Source organism: Delphinus delphis, chromosome 20, assembly GCF_949987515.2.
Source record: "Delphinus delphis chromosome 20, mDelDel1.2, whole genome shotgun sequence".
NCBI classification, from domain to species: domain Eukaryota; kingdom Metazoa; phylum Chordata; class Mammalia; order Artiodactyla; family Delphinidae; genus Delphinus; species Delphinus delphis.
Window position 1 is genome coordinate 3,237,263 of NC_082702.1, and position 10,957 is coordinate 3,248,219.

The window sequence follows — 10,957 nt, forward strand, 5'->3', positions numbered from 1 at the left end:
GCCAGCCTTGTGGCCCCAGACAAACTTCCTAAGCCCTCTGCACTGTGGCCTTCTCACCTAAAATACAGTGATAACGACACCTAGACTTCACAGGGCCGTGGGGAGGGTGATGCTGTGTCACAAGCCAGGACAGCGTCCAGTGCAGCCGTCCTCAGGGTGTGTGGGTTCTCTATGTAACTAATTTGAGGCACTCAGAGTCCTCATGTCGGCCTGTTTCTGGTGCCCAATATCATGTTGGAGGTGGGGGTAACTGATCGTCAGCTGCCCTCCTGGATCAGCAACCCCAGGATGACCAACACCATCAACAGGGCCCTGGAGCTCCTGCAGGCATCTGGTCAGCCCCATGCACAGGGTAAAAGCATCAGAGAGCTCCCCCAAGGGGAGAAATGGGATCCAGGATTGGGATGTCCTGCCTGGCTCCCTGCTGTCCCAGTAACCCAAGGAGGGGAACTTAGAAAGCTTTGGGGAAGGCACTGCAGAGTGCGGGGCTTCCTGAGACTCTGGCCTGTAATTATTTCCTGTTTCTTTCAACTCCCTCCTCCTCCTCCCCCAGCCAGATTCCCCGTTTCCTTGCTCTGGCCCCCAAGTGTATGACGGGGTTCTCAGCTTGACCTTGACCCTTCGACCCTCCCCCTGGGGTTCCCAAGCCCCAGCTCCACCCAAACATCCCAGGGCCCGCCAGCTCACTGGACCCAACACACACTCCTCTCACTTCCCTATCGTGGCTGGGGCTCCATCTACCTGGTGGTTGAGGCAGAAACCTGGCAGCAAGGCGGGCTCTGTCCACGTACCAGCTGTGCGGCCTCAGGCAGACGTGCCTGCCCTCCGACTACCTGCAAAGGCAGGGGGGTGATCTTGGTGGCACTGCTGTGAAGGTTGATGCCAGATGCACAGAACCTGCGACCAGTGTCAGCTGTAGTTACTGTCCTGGAGGTCTTCCTTCCCTGTCATCCTGTCACTCTAGCCCAGTGGTTCCCACTGGGGGCTGGCTTTGACCTCTAGGGGTACATTTGGCAATGATCACAGGTATTTCTGTCACCACTAAGGGGATGCTACTGGCAACTTGTGGGTGGAGGCCTGAGAGGCCACTCCTCGTCCTGTGACACAGGATTAGCAGCTCAAGACAGCAGCAGTGTTGAGAGTGAGAGACCCTGATCACTGGTTTCTAATCTTCGTGTTTTGGGTTCCAGACACTTTTGAGAGTTGGATGAAGGCTCTAAACCCTCTGCGCCAAGAACACGCCTGTGAATACGCAGTTACTACATTTGAAATGGGATTCCAGGAGGTTCTTGGAACCTCCAATGTCCATCCAGGCTAAGCCTCCTTACTCTGCTGTCATATTTGCCGAGAAGCCATGAATTTCTGCTTGTCTAGAGGGACAAGTTCTTTAGCGACTGTGTCAACCATCTCTCTTCATTCTCTTCGTTACCACTTGCTGACTGGGAGGCCCTCTCCCTCATTTTTAACCTGAGGGAGAAAACTAGGAGGGTTCAGTAGGATTTGCATGGAAGAAAGACACATTTTCTCATTCTGAAAGGGATGAAGCAGGCTATACATAAATAATATGAATTTTAAAGTAAAAAAAAAAAAAGTTACCTGCTTTGAACTGTCCCCATCCCCACCCCCAGGTCCACTGTGGAAGTGCCCCTTCCTGGGCCATCTCCTTGGCCCACCCAAGTCTTCCTGCAGCCTCTCCATGTGTGTTCACTCCCTCTTCTCAGCACCCCCATGTCCCTCATGCATATGGCCTGGCCTCATCAGCCTCCAGGGTAAACTTTTCCAAGGCCGGTCGACATGGAGGAGATAAACTGGGGCCTGCAGCCCACACACGACCCTCAGACGTTCCTGGCTTGTCCTCATGAAATGGCTGTGAGGCCTCAATGAACAAAAAAAACATATCCACAAGACGCTTTGCAGCGGGTGCCTAGTACCAGGAAGCACTCACTGATTGTAAGCTGTTAGTATTTCCTTCTGTAGAATGGGGGTTGAGGTGAGAATTAAGAGACGATGAGGGGGAGTTCCCTGGTGGCCTAGTAGTTAGGATTCTGGGCTTTTACTGCTGTGGCCCGGGTTGAATCCCTGGTTGGAGAACTGAGAACTGAACTGGATCAGAAGAAACAAGAAGATTCACTGTCCTGGCCTCACAGAGCCAGGCCAACCGAGATGACACACGTGAGATCTGGGAGGGGCTCTGACTTCAGACAAGGGTGATCTGGCCCCAGGTGACCCGGGACAAGTCACTCTAATTGCTGGACCTCACTAATCTCATCTGAAAAATGGGGAGACTCCCCACCTGGGTGAGAAGATGGGACTGAAAGCGTTCTTTATGAGCACAGTTTGCGCCTCTGTTCTTGGCCATCCTCAGAGCCCACTGCCCTTCCACCCTTCCAAAGCTTTCAGCGCCCAAAGTCTGGGCTGCTTCCTCCCGGTCTGGTCTCCCCAGCAAGGCGGAGGGTCTCACCCTCCCAACGGACATCACTTCAAAATGTAAATCAAGATGAAATGCTTCCCAGGGCACTGCTTATGACAAGGTTTTAATAAAATAAAATAGAAAGTTCAAGTGCTTCCAATCCCCCAACATACCCCATTCTGGCGTGGGGGAGGGGAGGGAGCCCCCACAGCCCAGTAGCACCAGGGATAGCACCATGAGAAAGATGAGGTCGCACCGGCCTCCCTGAGACCCACGGGGGTGGTGGGGACATGCCCCTGGCCGCCCCCTCGTCGCCCCCCACCTCAGACACAGAGCCGAGAGCACACTGACTCCCCTCTGTAGGGCAGTGTCTAGGGAACGCCAGCCCATGTCAGTTCCACCTCCTCCCGAGGCCTGGGCTTCTTTGGAGAAGCCACGGGGCGGCCCCCACCCCTTATGGCTTTGCTCCCTGGGCAGGAGAAGGCGGGTGGGGAGGGAACAGCTCCTTCAGCCCTGAGGCTGGGGCTGGGGTGGGAGGGCGGCAATGACCAGGGCTCCCTGCTAGGATGGGGGTGGCTCAGGGGTCAGCAGTCACGAAGGGTCAGGGGTCAGATCCCCAGGGGGTGTCCAAACCAACCCGCCCCGGGGGTCAGAGCTGTGCTGGGGTTGAAAGTCAACGCCCTCCCAGAGGTCCAAGAGCTCCTTCTGGAGGTCGGTTACTGAGAACTCAGGGCAGAGGGGACCAGGAGGGACGCCCTCCTCTCCCAGCCTGGGCCTCCCTGTCCAGCCCGTCACGGCCCATCACCGTTGACATCCAGGTCAATGGAGCCATGGCTGACCACGAGCCGCAGGCGCTTGGGTGGGGAGAAGGGGGCAAAGGCAAGGGCCTGCTTGGGGATGGGGATGGGGCCTGGGATCCCGGCGGGGATGGGAGTGGCAGTGGCAGGCGGGGCCGGGGCCACACGGCTCAGATCCACACGTACCACGTAAGGCAGCCCGTAGCGCCGGGCCCAGTGCCAGTCCTGCTGGGGGGCCCAGCGGGCACGGGCGGCCGGCCCCAGAGCCACTAGGGCCTCCGCCTGCAGGCAGCAGTGGGGGCCACAGCCTCCCCATCGGTGCAGGGAGACGCGGGCAGCACGGAGAACGGGGGGCGCCGGGGCCCGCCGGGGCTGGGGGCGTCGGCGCCTCCGGGGGCGCACCCGGAGCTGGGGCTGAGGCAGCCACTGGAGCCAGAGGGGTGAGGCATCGGGGCGGGCGCCGCAGGGCGGGGGGCGCAGGGGCTGGCAGGCAGCTGTGGAGGCCCAAGGGAGGGGGAGTGGGGAGAGAAAAGGGCAGCTGTGTGAGCAGGGCCTCTTCAGAGGGGAAGAGCTCCTCCTCAGGCCAGCCGCCACCCCCCCCCACCCCTGCCCGATGCTCTTCAGAGGGGGACAGATGAAGAGAGGATGTTCAGGAGTGAGGTCCTGTCTGGGGGACCAAGTGGGGGTACCAGGAGGGACAAGACGAGAGGAGGGCAGAGAAGGGGCTGGGGCTGGGGGAGCAGCTGATGAAGACAGGCCAACAGGACAGGGTCCCCGCCCCACACTCACCGCAGAACAGGTCCCGGCGCAGCGGGGGTGGGTGGGCACAGGCCCGGGGGCCATCCAGGCCCTGCTGCAGCCGCCGCTTCGTCTCCCGGAGCTCATACTTGTCCATGGGCCGGGGCGGCAGGGGCTCCTTGGGCTGCAGTCGGAAAGCTCCTTCGCCTCTCCTAAGGATGGGAGGGAAATGAGGAGGGAGGGAGGGGTGGGCCCTGAGGATGCACTTCTGGTTCCCAGGATCCCAGGGACCGTGTCCCTTCCTGCAGGCCATCCCCACCTCTCGCAGGTGTAGCATTCACAGTGCTCATTCTTTTCACCGAAGAAGCCTTCGCCGTAGAAGCATGTCACCTCGTCCCCTGGCTCGATGTCCCGGAGCACCTTCACGCAGGCTGCGTTCCCATCTGCAGGTACGAACTAGGGGCCAGGAGGCTCAGCGCCCTGTCCTGGGGGTGGCCTGGCCCCACCCCGCCTGGCTGGCACCCTGGCCTCAAGGGTCCCCCTAGGATGGGCAGCGCCGGGAGCCCGGGGAAGAGCCCTGCCCAGGGCCTGCCCTCAGCATGCACTCCCTGACCCTCCCCCGTTTTGCTGGCTCCCACCCTCCCTGCAGGACATGACCTAACCAGCCTCTGGCAGCGCGCACAAGAACTGCTCCCTCCAGCACTCCTTCTTGGGCTCCTCTGAGACACCCTGCCAGCCTGCACCTCAGTGGCCGAGATGTGCGCCTCTGCCTGGCTCTGCATCCTGCCCTCCCCGAGGCCTGTGTCCACCCCGCAGCCCCAGTCCAGGATCACCACCCCTCTCGCCTGCCTGCTCCTGACTCCAAGCTCCCCATTTGGGAGAGGCAGCACTCCCATCCATCCATCTGCCCGCCCACCCATCTGTCCATCCTAGCCTGACACACACCTGGGAGTGCCCCTGGCCGCCCGCCCACCCGCCTGACGCCAGGACAACTGGCCGGCACCTCCCGAGCGGGCAGTGTTGGGCGTCCTCTTTCCCTGCCTCCCTGAGACCCCAGCTGCCCCTCATCACCTCCTACGCAGCTCTGCCCCAGGCCACCTGCCAGGGCCACCCCTGAAGCTCCTAGAGCAGCGGCACCAGGGCCTCTGAGAACCAAGCTCCCTTCACTCACCCCGTGGGAGCCTCCACGGGGCAGACCCAGCTCATGCTGACACACGAGGCGGGAGCTACTGTGCCTCCTCGCTCTCCGGTGTGGCGCCTCCCCTCTGAGATGCCCTAAAGCGGCCCCATTTGCCCTCAACACCTAGAAAAATCCTACTCCTCCTTCAACGCCTAGCTCCAGCGTCACTTGCATGCAGCCTGCGGTTCCACACCACGTGGTGGCTGACCCCCACCTCACCGAGCTTTGCTTGACTCTCCATCCTATCCAGCGTCTGTGCCCCGAAACCCACGGAACAGTGTGCAGAGTCACAGGACGCTGACACACACCCAGCCTTCACAACTGTCCCAGGAGGCAAGTTCTCCCCGTTTCCCATCCGAGAAGAGAAAACAGGGCCAGGGCAGCAGAGCCAGGACTCAAACCCTCCCCACACCCCTGGGGTCCCAAGGGCGGCCAGGTGAGCCCCACACTTGGCAGGGTGCACACCCAAGGCCTTACAGGGGCCACCTCCCCACAACTCTTCTCTCTCACTGCTCCGTGCTCCACACGCAGCACAGGGTGGGGGGTGGCCTCCCAGAACCTCCTATCGGGAAGAGTCCTTGTCCTCCAGGGCAGCGCTTGCTCTGACCCCACCCCAGGAGGCCCTCCCCAGCCTCCTGCTATCACAGCTGCCGTGGGTGTCTCCCTGGGAAGCCCGGGGCCCATGGCACAGGCAGGGGCACTTTGTGTCTCCCCATCACCACAGTCCCGCCAAACTGGCCCAGCCCCCCGCCCAGGTTCAGAGAAGGGAGAATGTGGCCAGCAGGTGGCAGCCTGGGTTCCAGTGTGACTTTAACCAGAGCCCCTCCCTCCTCTGACAATCGCACAAGCGCCAGTGCTGCACAGCCAGGGGTGGGAAACTACTTTGTCAGACGGGGAGACCCGGGACAGTTTCTGGCTATTCGCCGAGCAGAAAGCCCCTCCCTCGTGCCCATTCCTGCGAACGGGGGTCCCCAGGTCTCACCTTGCAGTTGGGTTTGCAGTCTGGAGCCAGTTGGGGGGTCGCGGGGAGAGAAGAGAACTGGGTCAGCGAGCCAGAGAGCCGGGGCTCAACCCCTCCCCCGCTGGCTCCTCGCACCACCCCGCCCCCGGCCCCGCCCCCACTGCCCCCTCCGGCCCCCCCAGCCCCCTCCTCGTCCCCACCGTGGTTGATGAAGGCGGCCGGGCCGAGCCACAGCTGAGCGCTGCGCTTGCGGGTGGAGTACATGATACTGAAGTCATTCTCCCCGGCCCTCAGCAGCCCCTCGTCCGCCTCCCGCAGCTCTGCGATGCAGCCCACCAGCAGCTCCAACTTTTCGTTCTTTTTCCTGCCCAGAAGCCAGGTGGTGGGTCTGTGAGCACCTCCCTGACCACCAGTGCTGGGGACAGGGGCCCCTCATCCCAGGCCTCCGGCGGGAAGAATCGATGGGACGCACCAGCCACCGCGTTCCAGCTCCCAAATCTGAAATTCACCCACCGTTGCCTCTACACCTGCGCAGGCGCGGCACCCTCCACCTCCTGAAAGCCTGACCCGCATCCTCTCCCGCTCTCGGTTCCTCCAGCCTCCAGTGCCCACTGCCTCGGCCTCTCGCAGTCCAGTCCTGCCCGGAAGTCCCCACAGGCGCCCCCGCACTCTTCACTAGACCCTTTGGCTCATCCTTCGGGCCTCAGCCTAGGCCTGGCTCCCAGGAACACTCTCAAAATTCCCGGGCAGGCTCAGGACTCACTGAGCAGCTGTGGTCAGCCCTGTGTGCTCACTCAGCTACCACCTGCCTTCCCGCTAGAATGTGAGCAGTGGGCAGGGTCCTCTTGTTCACGGTCCTGCCCCGTACCCAGCAGCGATTGCTACGCAGCAGGGGCTCCAGTGGGGATGAAAAAAAAGACAGCACAGTCCTGGGTACAAGATCAGTCCTTTCTTGGCAGCCCCAGAGAGCCTGGGTCTCGAGGGGATCACATCTCCCAGCAGGGCCGTGGTGGGCCAGGAGGGTCTTGGGGGACCAGACCCGGCCTCCTTTCTCTCAACACAGACATCTTCATGGCCCTGTCCCGAGCGTCCAGTCTCCTCCAGAAGGGAGGGGGTTTCCTCCCCCAGCAGCCCCCAGGGAGGGATGCCTCCTGTCAGGCCTGGGGCCCTGGGAGGCATGTTCTGCCCTCTTACCAAGCGCGGGTAGACACAATCTTGGCTCCATTTGTCTCCATGGAATAACGGGTACAGGGCAAGATGGTGAAGCCGCTTTCAGGCAGGAAGGCTCGGAGGTAGCGATAGATCTGGGGGAGGTGAGGGGTGGCAGGGTGAGGACGTGGGGCAGGGTCGTCCTCGGCCCTCTCTCCTGGGTTCTAGTCCTGCTCTGCCACTGACTCGCTGTGTGGTCTCAGGGAACTCACTTCCCCTCTCGGGGCCTCAGTTTCCTCATCTGTCAAATGAAGAAGTTAGACTCCATCTTAGAGGGCCCCCCAGCTCTCCTTTCCTAGGATTCTCTGAGCCTTGCCTCAGATGGTCCCAATGGCTAGGAAGTCAGGGAGTCCCAGGGAGCTGTGCTGAAGGTCTGCCCGGCAGGGCGGAGGACCCAGGACAGGCAGAGGAGACGGGGAGAACACGAGGGCCGAGGGGAGGGAAGGGAAGGGCTCCCTCACGTGGGTCTTGAGGGCAGCCTCCTGCCGCGGGCCCCGGCTCTGGAAGTAGTGGGCCATCCAGCCTCCCAGCGTCAGGGCCCGGTACGCAGCCTCCAGGTCCCGCTGCCTCAGGAAGGCCTCCAGCGCTGAGCGCAGGTGGTGCTGTCGCCGCAGGGGGGGCACGGGGCTGGGGGAGAGGGCACGCCTGGGTCCCAGGGCCTTGGCCTATTCCCTCTGGGCCTTCCCAGGCCCCACCCCCACCCCCACTCGGAGCTGAGAGGAGGATGGGGCTGAGGGGTGGCAGTGGAAGGAAGGGGTCCCGAGCCCTCGGTCGCCCTCCCCCAGGTCGCCTCACCTGACGTTCATCTTATGGGTGCGGAAGCCGAGGTAGGGGTCCAGGACGAGGCTGGTGGCGAGGTCGTCATTCTCACACAGTTCCCTGGCTGTCACTCTGTCGGGGCCCATGGTGCCCCAGGCACCATGCTGCCTCCTGCGGAGAGTGGAGAGCTCAGGGCAGGGGCAGGGGCGGTGCCCCGGGCGTGTGCCTGCTCTATGTCACTTATAGGTTGTGTGAGACTTAGGCAAGCCCTTCAGTCTCCTCATCTATAAAGCAGGGAGAAAAGCAATACTGACTTCACAGGGCTCTCGGTGAAGATGAAATGCAACAAGTGCTTCTGACAATGGGGAGATCCCCAAAGAAATGCTAGCCACCATCGTTAGTAGCTGCGTCTCCTCCAACCACCTATGACAGCCCCGCCACGTGCACACACACTCGCAGACCCTGTGCGCACACGCAGATTCCCCAGGACCCCCATACACACCACACACACACACACACACACACACACACACACGCAAACGTGCCAACTGGCTCACGGAAGGCTGATTAATTGGCAGTCTGGGATAACCCTAAAGGCTTAGTCCTGCAGGAGGTGGAAGTGAAGGGGGACCCAGCAGCTCCACCTCTGGCCCTCACCAAGGAAAAAGCCCAGGCTTCCTGCCCAACCAGAACTGCTTGTTCCTCTGCCCATCCCCACTCTCTCCTGGCCTTGGCCTCCACCCCCATCCCCAGCAGCCCTTGGGAGTCCTCAGAAGGCTCTGGGTGAAACCCCAGGCAGCCCGACTCGGAGGCGGGTGAGGGGAGGGAGAGCAGAGGAAGGATCCCAGCACCTGCTCTCTCTCCAAGGATTCCGGGGGAGGGAGGGGCACAGAGGACAAAGCGGGGGGAGGGGGGGAGAGAAAAGGAACGGTGTGGAGAGGCAGAAGAGGCCCATAAAAAAAGAGGAGAAAGACGGGGATTAGCAAAACGAAACAAAACAAGCCTCCTAACCCCGACTGCAGAGGGCCCGGTGGGCACCGACACCACGGTGCTTCAGGAAGAGCAGATGGGGGACGGCGAGGAAAGGGGAGCTGGAAAGAGATCAGGAGCTAGAGCAGCTGGGAAAGGGGGTCGAGAAGGCACGCAGGCTGGGGATAAATAAAGAGGGGGCGCTGCGGGAAGGCGCTGGGACAGAACGGAAGCTGCAGAGGGGCAAGCGGGTAATACGGACACCACAGGGAGGGAGCTGGGGCAGGGAGAAGGGGCGGGGGTGCCTGCGGGGGAGACCGAGGGCTGCGGGAAGGCTTGGGGATCCAGGGAGGACCCCAGGAAAGCTAGCAGGGAGACCAGGGGTCCAACGAAAGTAGAGAAGGACCTGGAGGTCCACCAGGGAGGGTCCTGAGATGGTATAGGGGGACCTAGGGGTTCCAGAACGGGGCTTGGAGAAGCAAACAGGGACAGGGGCAAGTCCTAGGGATCCAGGGAGGAGCACAGAAGAGCCGCGAGAAGAGAGCCTGGGCTCCAGGGAAGGATCTGGGTAGACAGTGAGAATCCAGGGGAAAGGCCTGAGGTCCAGAGGGAAATTAGGGGAAGCAGACAGGAGCCTGGGGAGGCAGGGAAAGTGCAGGAGAAGGGCCTGAGACCCAGGGAGGGGAGTGTAGAGTCAGAGGGCGAGCTGAGGGTCCAGGGAAGGGCCTGGAGCGCGAGAGCGGGGCCTGGGTAAGGAAGCACAGGAAAGGGGCTGGGCGCCGAGAGCAGCCTGAGGCTCGCCGAAGGGCCAGGAGACGTGGGCGCCTGGACACGAGGAGGGGCCGGGCGGGGAGGGGGACAGTCGGGGCTGGGGACGACCGGGAGCCAAGGCGGCGCGGGGCGGGGGCCGAGAGGGGGCTCAGAAGTCGGGCCCCGCGCCGCCCCTCACCCGCTTCTCCTCCTCCTCCTCCTCCTCCTCAGGCGCCCGCGCTGCGGCTGCCACCACCTCCCACAGCCTCCTCCAGCTCTCTTCAGACACGGTCGCCGCGCCTCCCGTCTGCCCAGCCGGGCCCGCCTCGCAACGGCCGTCACGGCCTTCCATTGGCCAAGGTCGCCGCCACTCTTCAGTCGCTCTGAAGCTTGCGCCGCTCCCGTTGGCCGGACTCCGCTCTGCCCCTCCCTGCCCGCCCCACGGTCAGCGCCCCTAAAAAACTCCGCGTCGCCCTCGCTGCTGTTGAGAGCCGCCAACTGCACCCAGTGGCTGCCGCCGCTGTCCTTCCGGCGCTGCCATGGAGACGTATCCCCGCCCACGGCCCAAAGTCGACGCCCTCATTGGCCGAAAGCGCCGTCGCTCCGGGAGAAACGCGGGTTTGGGTCGGGTTATTTGGGTCCAAGTGGAAAGAGGGCGGGTACCGCCTGCTCCAGAGCCCGTATGTGATTGGTTGGCCTTGGAGCGACTCATGCTTCCATTGGCTAAGGTCTCCGCCTGTCACCATAGAGTCGCGACCTCCCTGTTCTTTTTCTGTGGCGAAACCTTCGACCACCAGAGGGAGAAAGCAGGGGAGGACGGGAGGGGGGGTGAATGCGCGCGCACCTCCTTCCCCCCGCCTGTCTGGGCCAGCGGTTGCCAAGGCGACAAAACTTTATTGACAACCCTGCCCGGTACAAAGGGCTTTTCGCTCTCTTCCTCATTCCTAGACCACCTTCTCTTCCCCTAAATAACCTGTTTAATTTTGAGTACCCACAATACACTCTGTGGGTGAAAGGGTCAGAAAGAAGGAGATTGATAGGTGGGGGCTTTGAAGAAAGCCCTGACTCATGGGGAGCTCCCATGGGGCACCCCCCCACGCCCACAGTTGAGATCACCCCTCTGCTCCAGTCCTAGAGGCAAACATAATTAGTAATTCATCATAATTACGCCCAGAATAATAAGC

The 10,957-nt window shown here is 62.1% G+C and overlaps 1 protein-coding gene across 1 annotated transcript; it reads right to left on the reverse strand.

Moving 5' to 3' along the window:
• Positions 1-2,516: 2,516 nt before the first annotated feature.
• On the reverse strand, positions 2,517-10,549 carry KMT5C (lysine methyltransferase 5C). The gene is made up of 9 exons (XM_059999226.1): positions 9,973-10,549; positions 8,091-8,225; positions 7,757-7,922; positions 7,281-7,390; positions 6,287-6,450; positions 6,108-6,127; positions 4,265-4,401; positions 3,997-4,157; positions 2,517-3,701 (listed from the first exon to the last, which is right to left on the reverse strand). The coding sequence occupies exons 2-9, from the start codon at positions 8,198-8,200 to the stop codon at positions 3,202-3,204; spliced, it is 1,368 nt and encodes a 455-aa protein (XP_059855209.1). The 5' UTR covers positions 8,201-8,225; positions 9,973-10,549; the 3' UTR covers positions 2,517-3,201.
• Positions 10,550-10,957: the final 408 nt, after the last annotated feature.

Coding starts and splice junctions, on each gene's coding strand:
- KMT5C (XM_059999226.1), bottom strand. CDS start 8,200: ATGGGCCCCGACAGAGTGACAGCCAGGGAACTGTGTGAGAATGACGAC. Junction 6,451..7,280: donor ATTGTGTCTACCCGCGCTTG/GTAAGAGGGCAG, acceptor GCTTCTGGGCAG/GAAAAAGAACGAAAAGTTGG. Junction 3,702..3,996: donor GCGCCGGGACCTGTTCTGCG/GTGAGTGTGGGG, acceptor GGGCCTCCACAG/CTGCCTGCCAGCCCCTGCGC.